The following is a 24,985-nucleotide window of genomic DNA, read 5'->3' as shown; positions in this document are numbered from 1 at the left end:
TCCAGGTAGCAAAATTCAGTGTCTGTAAACAATGGCATGTCTTACTAGTTTAAATGCAATCCCCAACTTGGACACTGAAATGTATTTTTCAGCACAAACAGAATTAAAATGGTCCAACAGAGTTTTTAAGGTATCCCAAGAGTTTAAAGCCACATGCTCTGCTTTCTTGTAGACAGGGCTTGTGATTGCTTTGATCAGGTTGAAGCAGATACCAAGGGTTCTTGGGTAAATGGCAACATAAGTGGGCAGGTCCTTAGACAATGGTTTGCCCAGATTAGGTACACAAAGGGCTTTGGGGTTGGTGTTAAAGAAGTGACAGTCTTCCTTTCCTCTTTGTACATAGAGTGAAGAAGTCTCTGATCCCTTTAGGACATTCTCTAGCCTATCTGATTCCTAAACAATAGGTAGTGAATTATTTGACCAACAAATGAAAAGACTCTCTATGGTTCCAAGTAGCCAAAGTTACAAATAAGCATAAAAGAATGTAAGCCTATCAACTTAGACCTTTACCTCTGTTACAACTGTATTTGAAATTATAAAAAAGCATCTCTAGAAATACAAGTAGGAAGATAGGACATTCTTAAAATATTTTCAAAGTTATTATCCTTCAGAAGACAAAGTAACAGACCCATTCATTAACAATTACACACACTCCTGTGTAAACACTGGCTCTTACTCATGGTTGTAATGTTTAAATGATACCTATTCACAAAGTAAATTTCAAAGAGGCTTGAAGTGTGCCTATATGAATGTCTGACGATATGAGTCACACCATACCCAAATGTTCCTCTGCTCTTTTTAAAAGCACTAAAGAGACAATTCAATACACAACCCATCACATTCAGACTAATGACACTGTGTCTTTGCCAAATGTTTTGGTGCTGAGATATTACAGTGCTCTGTTCTCCTGCATTACTGAAACATTTCAAAACATTTCAGAATTAATGAATTTTGATACACAGTATCTTTCAAAGATCCTAGAATCACTAAATTTAAGTACCAATCTAAAAACTTCACCTAAACTTATTTTTTTCACACAATATATTTGTGTGATATATTTGGGGATATCCTAATTTTGCTTTTTCACAATCATTCATTTAGTGAGTAGAAATAGAGAATTACCCATGGTTCAAATAAAGAGGAATATAAGCTGAAAGGTATGCATTTGGTTAAGGAACTAAATGCAAAAAAAAAAAAAATTACTTTAAATTCCAGCATAGAGGACTTCTCTGGTGGTCCAGTGGTTAAGAATTCCGCCTGTCAACGCAGGAGACATGGGTTTGATCCCTGGTCCAGGAAGATCCACATTCCATGGGGCAACTAAGCCCGTGTGTCACAACTACTGAGCCTGTGATCTAGAGTCCATACATGCTCCACAACAAGAGAAGCCACTGCAATGAGAAACCCGTGCACTGCAACTAGAGTAGCCCCTGTTTGCCACAACTAGAAAGCCCATGTGCAGCAACAAAGACCCAGCACAACCGAAAATAAATAAATAAGTAAAATTAAAAAAAAATCCAGCATGGAGTAATTTAAATAGGTAATTCAGAGTATTAGAAATGACCCAAGGTTCTATCTATTATAAATGAAACCTTAGTACTGATTATTTTTTACAAACATGACTAGAAGAGATAATCTTGGGAAAAGATGAAGGGAACAAACATTCAAAAAGAAGGAATTAAAAAGTTTTATTTTCATTACAGGGAATACTCCACAATTTTATGTCTTTATTCACTGAGCCACTCTTCATCTCATGGCCTCCTTAAGTATTTATACAATGAAATAAGACTTTATTAAAGCATTTGTTTTTTAAAGGCAAGTTTTTTATGTGGTTTAATTTTACTGTAAAACTGGGACCATGTTGAGCTCCTCACAATTTGAATTTACACATATGTTTTGGTAGCTAATATTTTCATGTGAATTTCACAGTCACATATATAATATACGTGTGTGTGTGTGTTTTATTTAAGAGAAAGCACAGAGAACAGTTTCTCACCGCTGAAGATGGATAGGGAGTCCAAGAGAGAAAACCAACTTGAAGACTACAAGAAGTACTTTGTTTTCACCTATTGTACACCACCTTCTTGGAGTCTTTCTCTATAACCAAGAAGTTCTGAGAGTTAAATCAGAATTTCTTGATTGACTCATGAGGAAGCTCATGGGAGGAAGAAAATAATACGCATGATTTTTTTCCATTTAGTTCTACAGATCACCCACATTGTTTTTACCAAAGGTGATAGATACATTTCCACATCCTGTTACTTGCATTATCTTCTATTACCTATCCTGTTACCTATATAAACTGCACCTTTGTATCATTGGTATCTCTGCTTCTGGTATAGTTTAGCATTTTGAGCAACTCAATATACCAACTCAGTATGGTATTTGGTAATATTTTGGTCTCTGAAGGTCAAAAGTTTATTTTGAGGGGCTTCATGGTTCACATTTGTATATGCTATAGGAAACTAAATCAAAGCCCATTTTATTCTTATTTCATTATCATTCATGGTATTCTTTAACTTCTCCAAAACATAAAATTCAGTGAGTATAAAAGCCTCTGCTAGGGAGACACTGAGAAGGAAGACAATCATGTAACAGTAAAAGAATGTGGGGATGAATCTTTGGTCATATCACAGAGCTTCATTACCCCCAAAATCAATGGGATATTTTCAAAGAACCATAATAATACAAGTTTTTAACTAGAATTTTTATAAAGATACTTGCATGGGTTAAATTTTAACTTAATTTTATGTTTGCATATATATGGAAATTTTACATCTCAGCCATTTCTTCCTATGTTTCATTTCTGTTCTCCTTGCAAAGACATTGAAAATGTGTATTTTAAAATAAAGAGTCTTAGTCACCAAAGCTAAGGGATGAAACACTGTTATCTAAAAATCTATACATCCTATTTGTAAGAATTCTGAGAAAGAATAAGAAAACATCTATATTTATGAAAAATTCAACTTAATTTAGGAATCCAAACAAAAATGTAAAGTAACCAAAGGCAAGTATTCATAAAGAAACATGTTTAAAAATCTATAACTTTTCTATAAATAATTTTATAATGTCATTTACTGGTAGACATTTAACAGATATGTGTATTTGAAAATACTAGCAAGTACTGCAATAGATGTCTGCATTTATCAAAACAAAACCAAAGAATGTGCATATATGCATTTATATAGCTAAATAAACAGTAGTCTACATCTTTATTAACAAAAAGTTTTAGTTTAAGAACTTCCATAATGGCTATAAATACTTATTACTGTAGATGTTATCTTCAGAAATCATTTTATCAGAAATGCAACAACTCAGACAAAAAAGCTAATTCCTTGTCAGTTCTAAATGGGGCCCCATGAACTCTCTCTGCCATTTGTCTCAATTTTAAAATACCCTTTATTGTCCAGTATTACAGTAATAAGATGAGAGGAAATATGAAAGTGATGAGTAGTTACATGACCTAAAATTTCAGCCACAATGTAGCTGAGAATGTTAATTTAGTGGTTGAAACCTATATTTGAATCCTAAGGCTAAATAACTTAAAAAGAACTTAACATTATTAAAATTATCTCTTGAATTTCCCATTTTATGACGCTCTAATGTATTTCCCTTTCATGCAATAATTTTTTATGTTTATCAGGCAGCTGTCATCTACTAATTGCCCACCTCTATTATAGACATAAAGTAAATCAGGGGACTGTAACTGACCGACTTCTGTCTTTTTGATACATGTAGGAAAAGGGATATAGTTATTGACACTGATTTACAAATGAGCTGCACACTTAAAATCCAGAGTAGGAAAGAACATCAGCCAAGAGATACATTTTAAACATATAAAATAAACACTTATGTGGATACATTTTAAAATTCCATGTAAAATAATCAACCTATTAATTGTATGTCAACACCAAAAGATGTTTCTAATAATAAAAAAAAATTAGAGCTAACCACATTTAGAACCAATTAGTCTTTTCCTGGTGGAGCTAGGAAGAATTATATAAATTAGAAATAAGTCAGGATGCAGTGATTCGCAGAAAAAATAAATTGGTTCACAGGAAGTTACCAATATTAAGGTATCATACAACTTATCTTCTTTATATAAAGACTTAAGATAATTTTAGTTTGATAACAGAAAAATCATAAAATATTATATTAGATAATAAAGTAATGAATTTATTTCTCTAGGGATAATAAAACATAATTTATATAAATATGTGGCCGTTCAAAACCAGTTTCCACACATTCTCATCAAATCCACAATATTCAATGTAAAATAAAAGAAACTATATCCTATACAAAGTAGAATCTGAAATAAAATTTTACTATGAGGAACTGAAATCTTGGATGTATTATTTCTTCTAATTTTTGGTAAGTGTCTTTTCATGTTATTTTCCCCTTCCAAAAGAAAACAATTAACTTGCTCTGTTTTAGAATACCAATTTCTTAGAATCCTAACAGAATTATTTTAGGATATTATCATAACCATTTATTAAGCAATATGTTAAACACCATGCTAATATACTTAATCTCTATACTCCAGCAACATCTTGTGTTTACAGGGATAAGAAAGCAGGTGCACTGCAAATACTGCCATTTGAGTTTTCAATACTTTTTGTTGTAAGAAATTATAAGATAAATATTTTCTCTTTTGAGAAAGGAGAACAGAAGAAAATAGGCAAGAATAAACAAAATACTGAAAACAGTGAAGAATGTAGGAGAAATAGTCAAGTGAGAAGAGATGAGGATGGTCAAGTAAAGAAAACTAAGTTAGAAGAAAAACTTAAAAAATAAAGACAACAATTATACATATTTAAAAAAGAGAGAAAGCACAATGGTGTTAGCCAATATTGTGGTACTGAATCCACTCAATAAACTACTCCTTCCAGGCAACAGGATAAGGGCAGGGCAGGGGTAAGGGATTTTTGAGTTTTAATGGGTCACCATACTCTCCATCCATTCTGATTACATTGGCTTCCCTTTCAAACAATACTCGCCTATTGTTGTGAACTCGCCTATTGTTGAAGGAACAAGAGGGTGAAGAGAGTCACAAATGAGAGACTAGAGTGAGAATAAGAAAATAAAGGAGACACTGCTGAGAATTACATAAATGAAGTCAGAATGACCTTTCCAGATAACTCAATAGTCCTTTATCTCGTTCCCTTCTCCCACCCCCTATGACATCACCTGCATTCTTGTTCAGTAATGTTTACCATTTAGGGGGTAACAAAACCCACTAGTTTATAGTGTTCGTCTTCCAGCTCTTACTGATCACTGTCAAGCATCCTGACTGTTTGTTGTAGGCTATCTTCTTCTTGACTATCCCAACCTGGTTATTTTCCATTCCAGAAGGCTTTATAGCCCCATCTATTGAACCCTTTCTTGCCATAATGTAGTCACCAGGTTCCAGAAGACTTTCCAAATAGTGAATATGTTTTAGTATACACAAAAAATAAAAGGAAAATTTTCCAACTGCTATTTTTTTTCAACCATCACATACCCCATTCTTTTCAACTGATATTTCTAAGAAGAAAGTATCTGTTTTTAGTATGGATAGACTTTTATAACACTTACACACCAAAAACAGCAAAGACATGAAATTTTAACAGATTCATTAGGAATATGCCCAAATAGATTGAATAACTATAAGTAGACTCATCAGCTAAAAAAAAAGTGTTAAAAGTGCATCATGAGGGCAGAGTTGCTGGTTCAAACTATGCCGAGGTATCTCCCAGAGAGGAATGTAGTGGCAGATGAAGTGGAAAAAATCTTGGGAGATTCCAGCAGCCTTTGAGGAGTTGGATCTTCACTGGCAGGGAAGACATGCAATAGGACTCAGTCTGCTTTGCTTGGATGTTCATGATTTTTTCTTCTTCCTACCTGGCAGCCAGTTTCTCAGCCACAGAAGTATGTTGATTAGAAAAGCTTAAAAGCCACTTATAATAAAGAATATAGCAACGTGAAAAAGGACATAAAATTTCCAGTTTCTTTTTAAATAAAAAAAATATATATATTTTAAAGAGAAAACTATAAATACACACACACACATCTAATAGAACATCTTGAAGATATACCATACTAGCAATTTCAAAAATAGTTTTTGAATTCATCTGTGATTATTCAACTTTCTCATACTCTTAGGGGAAAATTTCACATTGCTTTTCTAGGTATTTTATAATAAGAAAAGTAGTCAAATTTTATATTGTACATTACTACCTATAACAATAGGAAATTTTATAATTATAGAAAAATACTGAGCTAATAACATTCAAAACATAAAATTGAACATTACTCTTTTCATTCTTGAACCTATATTGGTATAGCATAATATTGGCAATATCTCACTATTCTGATTAGTTAAATACTGTATTAAAATATGTATTTTAAAAGCATTAGGCAATATTTTAATGTAAATATATCATAACAAACCCTTAATATCCCTGGTTATGATTGCAGGGACAGAAGGGATAACTGTAGACTACAAATAACTTACACTTGTTTCAACTAATTTATCGATCTATCAAACCTTTTATAATAACAACACTAAGATAATGTCCATTCCCTCACCTTTGTATATTGTCTCGTAAGAAGTAAAGGCCACTGCACAGACCACAATGGGGGCAATAGCAAGAGAGGACACAGTAGGGTGCATTTAATGAAAGATACCATTCATGCACAAAAATGGCTCAATTTGAACAAAAAGAAGGCAATCTGCTAATTGATCACATTATTAAGGAAGGTCACTTTGATGGAATTCAACATAATTTCCTGTCAGACAATGTCTCTATTATCATCCAAAATCAATTTGCAGGTTGCAGTAGCAGTCTGCTAAGGACTTGGACTCCAGTTGGCCCAACCGTTGTAGTAGATAAAGGGAGGTTGGAAAGTTAATTTCTGTGGAACTTCTAACACCTGCCTGGCATTGTGTTTTATGTATCTTGTCTATCTGGAGGAAAGGAGTGAGTGAGGATGTAGCAGTAAAGTTAAATTTCAACCCCATTTCTAATTTCAATTAAGCTGAACCACTATCCAAGTTATGTAAATTCTCACTTCCTCTATTTTCTACCCTTGGCTCTGCGTAACCTCTCCCTGAATCTTAAGATTTACTTACAGGATTGTGGGAATTCCTCCCCTTTTGTTTGATAATCTTACAATTTGAGTTTGGGGAGGGAGTATAATAAAACTGAAGTAAGAGCATGGACCTTGGAGTCAGTGAGCTTTGAGCTGTGGGTGGGTTAAATAATCATTCAGTCTCCATATACACCTTCTTCACAGGATCATTGTGAGGAGTATATAACATAAAATATGTGAAGGACTTAACATGATGCTTGGCACACTGTAAGAACTCAGTAAGTGTTGGCTCTGGTTATTATTATTGAAAAGATAAATAGTTATCATGACTCACTTAAAACTATAGGTCAATTTCAGAGCAAAAACTGAAAGCAAGTTCCTCCAACCATCATTCTGTGTAGTTTCTAATATTTTAGAATATTCCTGCAATAGAAAGATGTGTTGACACATTCTCACAGTATTTAAATATCACCAATCCATATAAATTTTATTGGTTCACTTTAAGTCTTTTAAAGACTTTCATATTCAACAGGCATGAGAATCTTTGCTCCACAAAGAGTATCCTTTTAACAACTTTATTTCTCATTAGAGACTAATTTCTATCCTCTTAGTATTGACCAACTGGAAATAGGTCAAACTATCCAACAGACATCATATTTGCTAAGGTCACATTGTAGAAGTGGAGGCAGTGTGAACATCAGAAGGAGGAGCTGCCAATCTACTTAAGCAGCTCTTTTATCCCACTGCCCAAATCCTCATCCTAAAGGACAAGAAACTTTACTCAGGACAATCACTTTTTACTGTATAGTTTCTAGTCATGAGAACTTACTCATCATCAAAACTGTCACAGAGTAGAAAGGCTCTGTTGATTACCAATATTCTCCATTAATTAGCCTCAACTAGCTAACAATAATTAGTATTAACTTTATACCCCATACATATAATTTTTCATACTTTCATTAACTTTTATTCACTTAGAAAATGAACTTATTGAAGAAATATCATAAATTTAATTATCAGTGTTCAGGAGCCTCTCCAAGATATTACAAACTTCTCATTCAAACCAAATTTAAAATAGCATCTGCCTTAATATCAGAATCACTGAGAAAGATCAGACTTTTCACATGAGTCTTCTTACTCTCCAAATATAGCCTTTCTTCTATGACTAGAACAGGCAAAACCAAATTTAGTTAAAAGGTACAGCAGGAAATAATTACTTACTCTGAAGAGTCAGTGAGTAACAAATAGAACATTTACCAGGAAAAAAAATGTTTTTCTTTTAAAATGTGGATTATAAATCAATAATCAGATTATTTTAATGTTAACTTCACTTTTTAAAAACCATATATTTTATTTTGGCAGAGACAGAGCAATTTAGATAGAAACTAGTCCAAAATGAAAATCATATGATGTTAATTTTAAAAATCTAAGATTAAAAAAAAATCTAAGATTAAGAAAAATTGCCCTTGAAAATCTACCACAGGCACAGAATGTCACTGTCATTCTCAGCCTAGAAAGGGAATCATAAGGTTCAAAGAACAAAAAAAGAAAAAAAAATTATGAACTTATTCAGTTAAGTGCAATAGTTTTAAAACTTAAACTATAGTTCTCTTTTGGGAAATGAACAGCCAATTCAGCTACTAAAATAAAAAAAAATGACATGAAAATAAACCAATCTGCCAGATACTTTAATGAACAAATCAATGTTAAAGTAGATAAATGAATGTATGGTGTAATAAAACATATCTACTAGGTAACCTGATAATTTTTTAAAATGAAACTTAAAAGTTATACTAAAAAATTTGAATTTGTATGCACTGTCACTGTAATTTCTATTCCAGAATGGTCATCCCAGTTCATGGGGTAATATTATCCATACAGAATTGTACATCTAACATCAGCCACCACCAATAAATCCTCATGTTATTTTAAAACAATGCCTTATGAAATTTCTTAAGATAATTAAGAAAAATAGTCATTCAATTATTTTTCAAAAGGCTATTTAAATATTTTGTACACAAACCGGCATTTAATTTCATTGTATTCTTTTAAAGACTTAAGCAATCTTTGTATTAGTTCCTCCCACTGACTTGTAAGGTAATTATACATACCACAGTCTGATGATTAACTTGAATCACTTCATCCCCAGCATGGATCTTCTTGCACCGATCTGCAGGTGACTAAATTACACATAAAGGAAATGGTAAAGAACATAAGTTTTATCAATCATTTCCTCTCTATGGAAACACTACCATAAGTTCACCCCTTTAAATCAGATCAAGAGCTTAATTATAATCTTCATAAAAATAAACTAAAAAAATGTTACTAATATTTGATATTTAATTCAGATGACCATTTTATCTACTACTGTGGGCAAGAATCCCTTAGAAGAAATGGAGTAGCCCTCATAGTCAACAAAAGAGTCCAAAATGCAGTACTTGGATGCAATCTCAAAAATGACAGAATGATCTCTGTTTGTTTCCATGGCAAACCATTCAGTATCACAGTAATCTAAGCCTATGCCCCAACCAGTAATGCTGAAGAAGATGAAGTTGAACGGTTCTATGAAACTCCAATACTTTGGCCACCTGATGTGAAGAACCGACTCATTGGAAAAGACCCTGATGCTGGGAAAGATTGAAGGCATGAGTAGGGGACGACAGAGGATGAGATGGTTACATGGCATCACCAACTCAATGGACCTGAGTTTGAGCAAGCTGCAGGAGTTGGCGATGGACAGGGAAGCCTGGCGTGCTGCAGTCCATGGCGTAGCAGAGAGCAGGACATGACTGAGAGAGTGAACTGACTGAATACTTTGATCTACTATTTGTATTCTATGTAAAACTAATGACAGAAAGTAGGAATGTAAGACAATATATAGATATTTATGTTGTAAAAGACCATTATCTTTCTGAGACCATTAGGGAAAAATAATAATGGCAAACTGTAAACAGGCAACCCTCTCAGTAGTTCTACTGGGCATCTGGTTCAAAAATATATATGTCAAAACATATCTTTTAAAACTTTGGTCTTTTTCATTTAATACAAATAATTCACATTAACTTCAGCAAACAAATGCTTTCAAGTACATCTTTATGATCTGCACCAAAGCTTTGTCAACTAATGATTATATCACTAATTTATTTCATCATTAATACCATCAATTCTGAATAAATGAGAAAAGCAAATTGAAAAGATAGCCATTAGCTCAAAGTTACATTAAATAACATTCTTTTCAGTATCTAACTACAAGAGAATCCTATTTCTAATGTTTTATGCAGCATAATACATTGGCAAAACCACATTAAATAAACTAAAATGCCAATATTTCTACAGGATGTAACAATTTTATCATTTTTCCTCTTTATTCCCCAAAGAGATTAAAAACAAAAACAAATAAGAAAAAAAAAAACTAGTAAACTAATATTGCCAAGTTTTCTGAAGTTTTTAGGAAACTGAGATTTAAGATAGAAATTTCCTAATACTGTAAGAATTTAAAATACTGTACAATTCTTTATTTTTCCCTCTAATGACTATTATGTATATTAGACATTTTAATGATAATATGCATATGGGCTTTTGAATATACAGAAAAAGTATTTTATGAAAACAATGTATTTGTGTATTTATATGTGTGTTAATTTATCAAACACAACTATAAATACTGTAATACAATTCATTAATATCTATTGAAAGGAAAAGAAGGATGATATGGTGATAGAACTTGCAAAGTAAAATGCTACTTTTAAGACACTGGAATAGGATTTTCTTTAAAAAATATTTATAGTAGGCTAGAATTCAATTCCATTTATTGAAGGAGTAACACAGCCCCACAATTAATAGGGTAGTTTACCTAGGATGTGAACCCAACTCTAAGAATAGTGTCACAACAAGAAAAAAACAAGCATTTATTTCACAGCACCTACCAAATCAGACAAGACCATGTAACATTTCTGAAAAGTCTGTAAATAGAGCTGTAACTACAGAGTCTGTTCCTGTGCTATTTGGCTTACAACTGATCTTTTTAAACGAGTGTATGAAAAAAAAAATCAAGTCAGTGGCTCTAATTCATAATGTAAAAGAGCTTGATAGTTGCTACATAAAATTCAAAGAAACTGAAACAACTTTTTGCACAGGGAAGTGAAAAAGGAAACAATTCATACAAAGTATAGACTTTCAGTGTTAAAATTTATCCTAGAGAGAGTTTATCCAAACCCCTAATTTTACAAAGGAAAAACTAAGAAACTAGGGTACAGCAAAACAAAATAACTTCCCCACTTAGTGAGCAGCTTTACTAAGACTCAACACAGATCGAATGATAAATGATTTAGGGTACCAAAAATAGTGAAATACTTTCAAGAAAAAAGAATTAAATGATGAACTAGTAACATATCATTTATATCTGAACTACTCAGAATCAATCCTTCTTTGGTCATTTATCCATTTATAAAATATTACTAATTAATATAAACAATGCATAGTGCTCAACTTTTTTTTTTTTTACAGACTCCATACAATGTAGAGAGATATGTTTTGATCAATTCTTCAAGATACAGTTAGTTCAAAATAACCACTTCTGTGATTCCTTCCTTGTTCTTATTTGGCAGTATTTACTATTCTTTCCTTTGTCCATCTATGCAAATTTCAGTACCTGTTTACACAGATAAATCTGTACTTGTATGCCTTAGGGGCAGCAAGTTAGTTTAATTTAAAAATGTTTTCAATATCTAGTTTCAAGTCTGGAACACAACAGACATGAAGCAGAGTTCTGCTAAATGAACAAATGATCAAACAAATGATCAAAGGAATGTACACACGAATGAGAATGATCAATCAGTGACAAGAGTATAGTTTGTAAATATCTCACTGCATTTAAAAATGTTAAACAGTTGACAATATGCAAATAACATATTCTTGATCTCATTTAACTCTTACATTTAATAACAATGAGATGCCAGTACAAAACTGCAACTTCAATGTATTTCACCGTTCAAAAGAAACTAAGTGAAGTGGAGGGGGAAAAAATCAACAAATGGTTAAATAGGTGTATTAGATGAAATAATGTTGTCTTTTTAAAAAGAAAACGCTGGTAAAATGTTGAGAACAATAATAACTTGAGATTTAACTAATTTCACCTCAGTCTTCTTTGAAGGAACATGCTATAAATGTGATTTGTCAGAATTTCTAAAATAAAAATATATGAAGCTCAAAACCTGCTTAAGAGAGTGGGATGGAAATCTGGGACAACCAAATGCAGAAATAATGACTTATTATGCAACTCAAATCTATTACAGTGATCATATTAATGCCCAACACAATCATTTAACCTTTCTGTAGCTCTTTCTTTATAGTACAGTTCAATTCAGTCACTCAGTCGTGTCTGACTCTTTGCAACCCCATGAATCGCAGCATGCCAGGCCTCCCTGTCCATCAGAGACATTACTTTGCCAACAAAGGTCCGTCTAGTCAAGGCTATGGTTTTTCCAGTGTTCATGTATGGATGTGAGAGTTGGACTATGAAGAAAGCTGAGCACCAAAGAATTGATGCTTTTGAACTGTGGTGTTGGAGAAGACTCTTGAGAGTCCCTTGGACTGCAAGGAGATCCAACCAGTCCATTCTAAAGGAGATCAGCCCTGGGTGTTCTTTGGAAGGAATGATGCTAAAGCTGAAACTCCAGTACTTTGGCTACCTCATGTGAAGAGCTGACTCACTGGAAAAGACTGATGCTGGGAGGGGTTGGGGGCAGGAGGAAAAGGGGACGACAGAGGGTGAGATGGCTGGATGGCATCACCGACTCGATGGACGTTGAGTTTGAGTGAACTCTGGGAGATGGTACAGTCTTTCATATTTATTATCTTATTTAATTTTCACAACAACCTAGTGAGGTATGCAGTACAGATGATATATTATTCACGATTTATAGTTGAGGACAGAGAAGGAAATGGCAACCCACTCCAGTATTCTTGCCTGGAGAATCCTGTGGACAGAGGAGCCTGGTGGGTTGTTGTCCACAGGGTCGCACAGAGTTGGACACGACTGAAGCAACTTAGCATGCATACATGCATGGTTGAGGAAATTAAAGCAGTGAGAGTGTAAATGACTCGCCAGAAATTACACTGCCAACAAAATCAAAATTGGGTGTACAGCTTAGGCCTAACGACTCTGACCTACTGCTTGCAGTGGAGCATGTGTCAAAACTACCTGTTAAAGGAGAATCTCTTCTTAAAAAACAGACTGGTCTCCAGAGCTAATTCAGTAGGTCTGGGGTGGGACAGTCCCAAAGGAAGCTGATGCTGCTGGTCCAGGGATGGACTTCACTGTGAAAACGGGCTGATCTATACCATGCTACCCCTTCACTGAATAAAGTTCAATTATACTTCAAGTATTCAGGAAACCTGACTTATCTGATGCTTCTTTCTTACACAATTTAAGTTTCCTAATAAAACTACACTATTTGTCAGATGGAGGTGGATTCTTTTAGATGTCACAATAACTTGTCATGAATCAGAACATACTTAACAAATCCCTGGCTTTGAACACAAAACATCTGATTTACTTCAGATAAATAGCTATTCTCAACCAAAAAAAATGACTGAAATTCTCCCCAAATCAGTGCTTACTAACTCAATATGTCTTTTTAGTTGTATATTTTAATCTGTTTATTTCCTCAAAAGTCAACCGGAATTATGTAAGTGCCATAAGTCAGTTAACAATAAAAGAAAAAACATACTCCAAAATTTGAAATGTTAGAATACTTACATTTTCTGTAGTTCCAGTAATTACATGGAGGCCATCATATGTTGATTTAATATACATACCCTAAAAAAAAAAAGACAGCATAGGAAAACAAATGAAAACTGAAATATTTTCAAGGATATTATAACCTCATTTACAAAACGAATTGCCCTATCAAGTTAAAATTGCCATTGCCCCAGGGATGAATCCATGATTCAATAAGGCTGTCTTTAAACTTTAAGAAATTCCTATCTGAATGTTCTGGCTTCTAAAGTTTGCCTGAAGAAGCCTGTACTCAGCTTAATCAAATGATTACTTGAAAAGTGAACTTAAAAAATGCATCATGGTAATTCAATATCCCGAAGAACACAGTTCACTCTCCTCAAAATCCATACTACATGTGCTGTGGCAAAATAAAAGTTACAATGGGAAGTTCAAATATTGGGATATTATTAGTTTATTATACTTGATACATATTACACAATAAAAAGTAGGTTTCTATAGAGCCACTACAGAACTACTGGAGACAGAAGAATGATAAAATATTGTTTATACAAAAATTTTTTTCTGTTCCTCTTTTGTGGTATCCTACACATTCTATCTTAATCTTATTGCTGAAGTTTTAATAATTACATCCAATGATCTATCAATAATTAAGAGGTGGAATTCCCTGGCAGTTCAGGGGTTAGGGCTCCACACTCTCACTGCTGCGGGCCCAGGTTCAATCCCTGGTTGGGGAATTAGATTCCACAAGCTGCACAGTGTGGCCAAAAATAAATAACTATTTAAAATTAAAATCATAATAATATTAATTTAGAGGTAATGTGTGGCACCCCCTCCTCCCAATAAAGAAGAAATTCTGCTTCCATTTAAACAAAGTGATTTCAGAAAAAGCTTCATTAAAGATAAAATATTATCTAGAAATCTTCAAATTATTCAAGTTTTAAGAACAAATGAAACCTTTCTTTAAGTTATGCACAGTGACAGGACCCTAAAAGAAAAAATATTACAAGAAAGGATTCACATTTTAAATACTGAAATATTTTTATTTAAATAAATCAGAAAAAAATAGATGATTCTCTGAATGGCCTTTTTTCCTAAGGAATATTCTGTTAGATAAAAAATTTACTGAGTTTTACTTTGAAACTACTTTGCATCTCAACTATTGACTTCAAAAATTATAAAGTACTAACTATAAAATAAACCTGAAGCCTGAAATATAAGGGACTTAATAACTAAGAACAATCATTTCAGAAAAAGCTGACATTTAAATAATTATGTGTAGAAAATTGCAGTGTTAATTTCCTATACCTGGATGTTAATATTTTGATATCTAAATGTACTTGTGTTTTCACTAAAAATAACTAAGAAATAAAAACAAGAAGCAATAAGTTCATGGCATGGAATTATTAAGAAGTCTTTGGGTAGGTTTTAATTCAGAAAATTCATTTCAGTAATGTCATATGTCTAAGATGTTGGTATCAGCAATACGTGAACCATGAACTTCCTGATGTTCAAGCTGGTTTTAGAAAAGGCAGAGGAACCAGAGATCAGATTGCCAACATCCGCTGGATCATGGAAAAAGCAAGAGAGTTCCAGAAAAACATCTATTTCTGCTTTATTGACTATGCCAAAGCCTTTGACTGTGTGGATCACAATAAACTGTGGAAAATTCTGAAAGAGATGGGAATACGAGACCACCTGATCTGCCTCTTGAGAAACTGGTATGCAGGTCAGGAAGCAACAGTTAGAACTGGACATGGAACAATAGACTGGTTCCAAATAGGAAAAGGAGTATGTCAAGGCTGTATATTGTCACCCTGTTTATTTAACTTATATGCAGAGTACATCATGAGAAACGCTGGACTGGAAGAAACACAAGCTGGAATCAAGATTGCCGGGAGAAATATCAATAACCTCAGATAAGCAGATGACACCACCCTTATGGCAGAAAGTGAAGAGGAACTCAAAAGCCTCTTGATGAAAGTGAAAGTGGAGAGTGAAAAAGTTGGCTTAAAGCTCAACATTCAGAAAACGAAGATCATGGCATCCAGTCCCATCACTTCATGGAAAATAGATGGGGAAACAGTGGAAATAGTGTCAGACTTTATTTTTTGGGGCTCCAAAATCACTGCAGATGGTGACTGCAGCCATGAAATCAAAAGACGCTTACTCCTTGGAAGGGAAGTTATGACCAACCTAGACAGCATATTCAAAAGCAGAGACATGACTTTGCCAACAAAGGTCCGTCTAGTCAAGGCTATGGTTTTTCCTGTGGTCATGTATGGATGTGAGAATTGGACTGTGAAGAAGGCTGAGCGCCAAAGAATTGATGCTTTTGAACTGTGGTGTTGGAGAAGACTCTTGAGAGTCCCTTGGACTGCAAGGAGATCCAACCAGTCCATTCTGAAGGAGATTAGCCCTGGGATTTCTTTGGAAGGAATGATGCTAAAGCTGAAACTCCAGTACTTTGGCCACCTCATGCGAAGAGTTGACTCATTGGAAAAGACTCTGCTGCTGGGAGGGATTGGGGGCAAGAGGAGAAGGGGACGACAGAGGATGAGATGGCTGGATGGCATCACTGACTCGATGGACGTGAGTCTCAGTGAACTCCGGGAGTTGGTGATGGACAGGGAGGCCTGGTGTGCTGCAATTCATGGGGTCGCAAAGAGTCGGACACGACTGAGCGACTGATCTGATCTGATCTGATCAGTTCAGAGACTGTTTAAGCCTGGATCTCCTCTTAATGTGAAACAAAATAAACGTAATTTTACAAGATGTTCATTTATCTGTGAATTCTAATGTCTTATATGAAAGTTCATCATTTTATATGAAATACATAACTAACCTCAACAAACATACAAATAGAAATTAAGAAATTGGTTAGTTTTTGGCTATAACCATATGGTAATATTCAAACTTATACAGGTGACAAGTATATAACATACTTTATTTATTTATCTTTTTAATTTAATTTTATTTAAATTTACAATATTGTATTGGTTTTGCCATATATCAAAATGAATCCGCCACAGGTATACATGTGTTCCCCATCCTGAACCCTCCTCCCTCCTCCCTCCCCATACCATCCCTCTGGGTCGTCCCAGTGCACCAGCCCCAAGCATCCAGTATCGTGCAACGAACCTGGACTGGCGACTCGTTTCATATATGATATTATACATATTTCAATGCCATTCTCCCAAATCATCCCACCCTCTCCCTCTCCCACAGAGTCTAAAAGACTGTTTTATACATCAGTGTCTCTTTTGCTATCTCATATACAGGGTTATTGTTACCATCTTTCTAAATTCAATATATATGCGTTAGTATACTGTATTGGTGTTTTTCCTTCTGGCTTACTTCACTCTGTATAATAGGCTCCAGTTTCATCCACCTCATTAGAACTGATTCAAATGTATTCTTTTTAATGGCTGAGTAATACTCCATTGTGTATATGTACCACTGCTTTCTTATCCATTCATCTGCTGATGGACATCTAGGTTGCTTCCATGTCCTGGTTATTATAAATAGTGCTGCGATGAACATTGGGGTACATGTGTCTCTTTCAATTCTGGTTTCCTCAGTGTGTATGCCCAGCAGTGGGATTGCTGGATCATAAGGCAGTTCTATTTCCAGTTTTTTAAGGAATCTCCACACTGTTCTCCATAGTGGCTGTACTAGTTTGCATTCCCACCAACAGTGTAAGAGGGTTCCCTTTTCTCCACACCCTCTCCAGCATGTATTGCTTGTAGACTTTTGGATCGCAGCCATTCTGACTGGCGTGAAATGGTACCTCATAGTGGTTTTGATTTGCATTTCTCTGATAATGAGTGATGTTGAGCATCTTTTCATGTGTTTGTTAGCCATCTGTATGTCTTCTTTGGAGAAATGTCTATTTAGTTCTTTGGCCCATTTTTTGATTGGGTCATTTATTTTTCTGGAATTGAGCTGAACATACTTTATTTAATCCCATTATTTATTGGAAGGTAATACAACAGCTGTAGTCCATGGGGTCGCTAAGAGTCGGACACGACTGAGCGACTTCACTTTCTTTCACTTTAATACAACAGCACTACTTAGAACAGGACAAGATTCTTGCAATCATTATCCTCATGGGAGTTAACCAAATAACATCAAATTAATAAAGGATTTTTAAAGTACATTTGTAAGAGCTAAACACTAAATTTTGTTTTAGTTTTTTAACATAGAAGGATTGTGAGAGGATTAAGTGGAAAAAAAACAGTGAAATAAAACAATATATCAATATATAACTTAGACATACACAACAATCATCACTCATCATTATCTATCACTATCATCACTAACAGCTACTTGTTACAATCTGCTAAGGATTGTGTTAGTGTTTTGACATTTATTTACAATAGTCTGTGTGGTACACACTGTGATTATCTCTGTTTCAGAAATAAGGAAACTGAGTTACTGATAGACTGGGCAGGTCTGCCAAAGGAGGTGAAGCTGTGTTTCGAGCCCAGATGATACTCTCAACCATGAGGCTCCTAATTTACAGATTTATTAACAGAAGGGTTGTCCACCTTCACTTTCCTTATTAGAACAGGATATTTGGAAATTGTAGATACTGAGTCAAACATTCACTGTTTAACATCCATTCTAAAAAGATGAAGACCTCTCTAGCACACATATACTAAGTTCAATGTGGTTATAAAAGAATAACTGGGTTTGACCTTTTACAAATTTATTTTAATCACCCATCTCTTCTGACAACTGCAAGTAAAAGTTGATTATATTTCTCTCCACACTTCTTTCAACAGTGCATTACTGATTATGAATTAAGGTGTTTGACAAGAGCTCTATATAATTTAATTTCTTAAATGATTAGGTCATAGAGAAAGTCTAGTCTCCTAAAATAAATATTTAGAAAAGTCATTATATTCATCAGGATAATAAGAACTCATGGAGATAATCTAGTTATGACTCAGGAAATGAAATCTGTATGCAATTACTACACATACCAGGAACTTTTAAAATGGCAATTGTAAGCTAAAGCAAGTTATCAATTAGTTATAGGAAGAGAATTTCATCATTATATATAATTAAATGTATAATTTATATTAAAGCTAATTTTTTTTAGATGGACAGAATATATTTTTAAAATGCTTAAATAAATAAGGATCTAGCTATGTATACAGAGTTCAGTTTCAGCAACTTCATAGTTATGAGCAATAAAACAGAAATAAAACATATTTTTAAAATGCCACATAGAATGAAGATATTATGCTTTATGCAACAAACCATTCGTTGTAACTGCTTTTCATAATCAAGACTGACTTCTTCAGCTTTTTAATCTTTCTGGTGGTACTAACGAGGAAAATGGCCAAAAGTCAAGCACAAACAGAAAGTAAGAGAAGAAACGAGTTACTTGGATGAGTTTCAAACTAATCATCTGAATAATGAAGAGTTCATAGAAATACATCTGATCACCTGGTCACCTCTCAGAAAGGGTCAAACAGCAGGAGGACATGTAATTCAAATGGCTCTTTTTCTGGGACAAATCTGGTTTTCCTTTTTTTTTTTTTCTATATTAAGAATATTTTTATTTATTTTTTTTAAGAATATTTTTATTTTTTTTCTTTTTTTTAAATTAATTTTATTTTATTTTTAAACCTTACATAATTGTATTAGTTTTGCCAAATATCAAAATTTCATCAAAATCTTCATTCTTCCTTCCCTTTTTTTTTTTTTTTAAAGCAATTAATTAATTCTGGAGCTGACTCCAACAGCTCCCTGTCTTCTGTTCAGCTTGCCAAAATGACATTTGCTTCACTGTCTTCAAATGGCGGTTAACCAATGGAGCCAAAGCAACCTCACAGTCAAGTCAATGGATTAAAGCATTTTAGGAGCGAGTCCAAGTACCTAAACAGCAAAAGAACTCTCTAACGCAAAGAGGCTTCCCCAAGGTTGCTCCCTAAGCCCTTTCCTCTCTGTTCTTTCCATCTCTTGGCTCTGATCTAGTTTTGATATGTTCCAATAGTTCTCATTTTCCTTCCTTTAACTTCCTGTGAATTATTGTTATTTAAAAGCGTTTTAGAAGCTAGCTTGATATATTTTAACCATTACTAAGCACAATGCCCACTATTCCTTATAATGCTCAGGACTCTCAAAACTAAGAAACCCTAGGACATTTGACTACTTAGGTAGAAAGTTGATGAACAATCTATCTAGTTTATCAGTGCAAGAATAAAGCCCGTTACCTTTTACCTATGAGAGATGTTCTGCTTTGAAAGAGGCAGAAGACCATCTGCAGGTGTTTTAAACTGATTAAACTTCATTAAAGCTTGGTATTCTCCCATGTCTTTCTGTTCCTTTCCTTCATTTAAACACTTCTATGGCTAAGCTCTTCCTAAATGTCACCCAAATCCTCAAATCTATTTCAAACATGACTGACTAAACTTAAATCAAGTGATTCATTTTTAAAATGATACCTTGAGTAAAGTTATATAAGATTTTTATTTAGTCATCTCCCCTTTAACATGAATCATATGAAATGGTTTTACATATACTCCTTTTATTAATATTCAACATGTTAGCTTTTTCTTTTTGTCCCTTGGAAATATTTTCCCAATGAAATACTGCTCATTACCCTTTTAAATGGATTCCTCTAAGTAGTTCTAATTTTAAAGTCATCCTCCTAAACTTCTCGTACTTCCTTTTAGCCACCCCAAGTTTAACTGTGGGATAACGGAACAAACTGGTAAATTGCACCTCATTTAGATTTACCTGGATTTAATCTCTGCCTCTGTTGTATGTTACCTTAATGTCATACAGGGCAAACTGGTGAGGATCTGTGATACCATTTTCTCATTTGCAAAATGAGAAAATTAATACCTATTCTACAGAGTTGTGAGGATGATACCTGGTAAATGGTAGGTACTCACTTCTTCCTCTTCTCTACCAGCTCTCTTCCAGAATAACTGAACCTGGTTCTTGGCATTTTAAGTTCATGACTATTCCAAACAGCACATCCAGCTCTACATACTTGAAATTTTAAAAGACCTGTCCAGGGTTATACCATCATTGAAAATAAAAATCAAGGTTTCATCAAGTCCATAAATGAGCAATGTGTTCACTCACTTCACATTGTTATTTTCACCTCATTATTTCAGTGGAAATTAGAGGGAAAAATCAGGCTTTTTACTCAGAACAATACTGTCCTCAGAACTGCAAATTCATAGAGCTACAGGGAGCTTTAAAGAGGATCTAGTCCATCCCTTCCTGCCCCTCACATTCTACAGATGAAAATATCACGGCCAAGGAGGTTTAATTTACTTCCTCACCCCTCCCATATCCCACGCACAGCTCTATTTTATGGAAGTGTTTTGTATTCAGGTTTTCTGTCTCCTAGTCTAATATTACATAGTAGCAGTTCATAATTTCTCACAGTGCAAATCATGCTTAAAGAACTTTCTTTCCTTTAGAACTACTAAAAGGGGAGATTTTAAAGAAAGGAAAATCTTTAATACTACAGGTAGAAAGATGCTTTAAATAAAACTGGACTTTGTAAAACATAACTAAAAGGAAAAGTAAGAATTAAAATCATAAATATTACTTCAAATAAGTTTATAAACATTAAAATAAATTCTAAAACTAATCAAAATATAACTAATAACACTTATAGGTTACAATGATGACATACTTTGGCTATATCTGAGATGCTGATTTCCATCTTTCTGGGAAAATACAGATACAAGCCACAAAAAGACAGGGAACTATGATTACCCAAAAGTAATTTGTTAAGTATCCAGAGAAAAGTTGCTCTATAGAAAACAGGACTTCAAGCCAAAAAAAATCACTGGTGACCAATGAAGGCACTGCTCCCAGAAACAGTTATATATATATATACACACATGCATACACCACACACACATATTCAATCGAAAAAGGAAGGTCACATAAAAAGTTAAACCTGCACAGGGATCTATAAGAATATATTATCTGAATTACACTGTTAACAGTAGTTTTTAAGATTTCTATTTTCTAAAATATCCTTATTAGTATTCTTGGAAAATTCACCTTTAGGGAGAGTAGAAACACTGTAGCACCAAACTATCATGAAATAGTTGTGTAGTAGGTAAGATATTCTCCAGTTTCTTGTTTTTTTTTTTTTGTTGTTGTTGTTTTGTTTTGTTTTTCATCTCTCACTTATTAATAGTAATATTATATGCTTTCTTTCTAGAGGCTCATTAAAAGACAAGGTATCCCTTGGGTTAAATTTAGAATCAATACAATTTTTAATCAGGTGAACAAAATATACAAGATTATCTTTATTATGACATAATAAAAAATATATCTCATAGATGTTAGCCTAGTTTTAGCGATATTTACCTGCTTACTCACCCTTAAAAGAAAGAAAAGATGTGAATTATAAAGAATATCAGGTTTATTTAGCATATATAACCTAAGGGAAGAGAGACCTATTAAAACAAACAAACAAAAGCAAAATAAACAAAACACCTATTTGCATCAGCAGGTAACACTGTGGTTTTTATTACAAAATTCTTAAATTTCCTGTTATTCTAAGGAACTTTGATAAGGGTTAAAAATGTAACTAAAGCTAATTTATTTACCAAAGTAAACAGGCTAATTCAGAAATCACTATTTTAAATTTTCTTTCATTTTCTTTTATCTTTGTAAAACTTTTTATCATGACTATCTCCCACCACTTCAATTCCTCTATGGAAAAAAAAAAAAACAAAAAACTATTCACTCTGTTAAAATTAATGGATTCTCATATTTGGGGGCTGCCCACCCATACTATTAGCTGTCTGTTGATGGATGGTAGCTTTGATAAGGAGAAGGCAATGGCACCCCACTCCAGTACTCTTGCCTGGAAAATGCCATGGATGGAGGAGCCTGGTAGGCTGCAGTCCATGGGGTCGCCAAGAGTCAGACACAACTGAGCAACTTCACTTTCACTTTTCACTTTCATGCGTTGGAGAAGGAAATGGCAACCCACTCCAGTGTTCTTGCCTGGAGAACCCCAGGGACAGGGGAGCCTGGTGGGCTGCCGTCTATGGGGTCGCACAGAGTCGGACACGACTGAAGTGACAGCAGCAGCAGCTTTGATAAATATGGTTTCTCTTACCAGCCCTTCACTTGGTTTGATGTTTGCCAGCTGAATCACTTCAAGGTGGGCAGACTGTGAAACTAGAGGATCTGATGACAGGGATATGATGTGGTCACAGACTCCAGAAAGAGTTTTACACTGAAAACAAACAAACAAAAATTATGGTCAACACATGTTGTAAATAACATATAAATCACTTTTTATTGTAATATCTTTTACAAGGAAAAAGAAAAAATAGAAGGAGGTCCTTGGCATTTTATTTTATAAAATCTGTATTAAAAAGATATTCATTCAGGTTAAGAAATACACACACACACAAAACACATCTATATCTAAATTATAAGAACCCACATCAAAATTGGAAGATCTCCTGGAGAAAGAAATGGCAACCCACTGCAGTATTCTTGCTTGGAGAATCCCATGGACAGGGGAGCCAGGGCTACAGTCCATGGGCTTGCAAAGAGTTGGACTCAACTGAAGCAACTTAGCATGAATGCATACATCAAAATATTCAAGAAAGTTATGGTTATGCTTTGTTTCTATTATTTGATTCATCAGATCTAAAATGAAATGATTGTTTCAAAACAATCTTAATAACCTGAACACTTCTTGATACCAGCCACTGGATGGAAGAGAATTCAACAACTTCAAAAACCTTCAAGATTTTCTACTTCATGATCAGAAAAGTTAAAAAAAAAATCCAGCCAAAATCCAGGGAAAATGAATCTCCCAAATCGGCTTGCTGAACTCCTCTAAAGTTACCTTTCTGTAAAGTACCCCCTTCCTCCAGGCAACGTTTGGCACTCCCTCAAACCTGCTTTTTCAAAGTTCTATGAACTGTCCGAAATTGTGTAACTTCATTCAGAAGCCCTCTAAGGTTGGGACCACGTCCTACTCATCTCTGACTTCTCTTCCTCCCCTACCCCTGGGAGACAGATCCTAGAACATTTGTTGTTGTTGACTGAAGACACAAAATTATTGCTTAAATTAGGATAAATCTATTCATACCTTCTATCCATTTCCAACATGTTACATTTGTTCTCTGACTACTTCATTACTCTACTTAAGGGAGTCAGTTCCCTCAGGGCTCTTTATTTGCTGCATTCTATACATGGTCCATGACCTCCGTCTCTGCTTGGTTCAGCTTTCTCACCCCACAGAAACTGCATGGCTAAATTTCTCCCCCTTACTGCAGCCTTGCCCTTTGCATCTGCTTTTCATGGCTGCACGTTTACTGTGGCTATCAACCCCTAAGGACAGACCGTGGACAGCATGGAAAGCATCAGCTTGGTATGAAGAGATGTAGGCAATCACCACACTGCCAGTTACTTGCTGTGTGTCTGTGAGCAAGTTATCTTATATCCTTGAAGTTCAGTTTACACATGTAAAAAATTAGGTAATAAAAATTACTTTATATATTTTACACGACAAATCAGGATAATGAATATATATTTTAGAAGTCTAATATGGTTTCTACGTTGGTCATAACTTTCCTTCCAAGGAGTAAGCGTCTTTTAATTTCATGGCTGCAGTCACCACCTGCAGTGATTTTGGAGCCCAGAAAAATAAAGTCTGACACTGTTTCCACTGTTTCCCCATCTATTTCCCATGAAGTGATGGGACCAGATGCCATGATCTTAGTTTTCTGAATGTTGAGCTTTAAGCAAATTTTTTCACTCTCCTCTTTCACTTTTATCAAGAGACTTTTTAGTTCCTCTTCACCTTCTGCCATAAGGGTGGTATCATTTGCATATCTGAGGTTATTGATATTTCTCCCGGCAATCTTGATTCCAGCTTGTGCTTCTTCCAGTCCAGCGTTTCTCATGATGTAATCTGCATGTAACTTACATAAGCAGGGTGACAATATACAGCCTTGACATACTCCTTTTCCTATTTGGAACCAGTCTGTTGTTCCATGTCCAGTTCTAACTGTTGCTTCCTGATCTGCATATAGGTTTCTAAAGAGGCAGGTCAGGTGGTCTGGTATTCCCATCTCTTCCAGAATTTTCCACAGTTTATTGTGATCCACACAAAGGCTTTGGCATAGACAATAAAGCAGAAATAGATGTTTTTCT

At 34.4% G+C, this 24,985-nt stretch overlaps 1 protein-coding gene across 6 annotated transcripts in view; it reads right to left on the bottom strand.

Annotated features, from left to right (window-relative positions):
* The window catches only part of CNKSR2 (connector enhancer of kinase suppressor of Ras 2), a 285,915-nt gene that overhangs the window by 133,776 nt on the left and 127,154 nt on the right, over positions 1-24,985 (bottom strand). For all 6 annotated transcript variants that reach the window (XM_027533486.1, XM_027533487.1, XM_027533489.1 and 3 more), the window contains exons 6-8: positions 22,929-23,048; positions 13,832-13,891; positions 9,183-9,251 (exon numbers count right to left, since the gene is read on the bottom strand). In XM_027533486.1, coding sequence (XP_027389287.1) covers positions 9,183-9,251; positions 13,832-13,891; positions 22,929-23,048 — 249 coding nt within the window. The remainder of the gene's footprint in view (positions 1-9,182; positions 9,252-13,831; positions 13,892-22,928; positions 23,049-24,985) is intronic.

Source organism: Bos indicus x Bos taurus, chromosome X (genome assembly GCF_003369695.1).
Source record: "Bos indicus x Bos taurus breed Angus x Brahman F1 hybrid chromosome X, Bos_hybrid_MaternalHap_v2.0, whole genome shotgun sequence".
Lineage (NCBI taxonomy): Eukaryota > Metazoa > Chordata > Mammalia > Artiodactyla > Bovidae > Bos > Bos indicus x Bos taurus.
The sequence above is the reverse complement of the archived record's forward strand: the minus strand, read 5'-3'. Positions and strand labels throughout refer to the sequence as shown.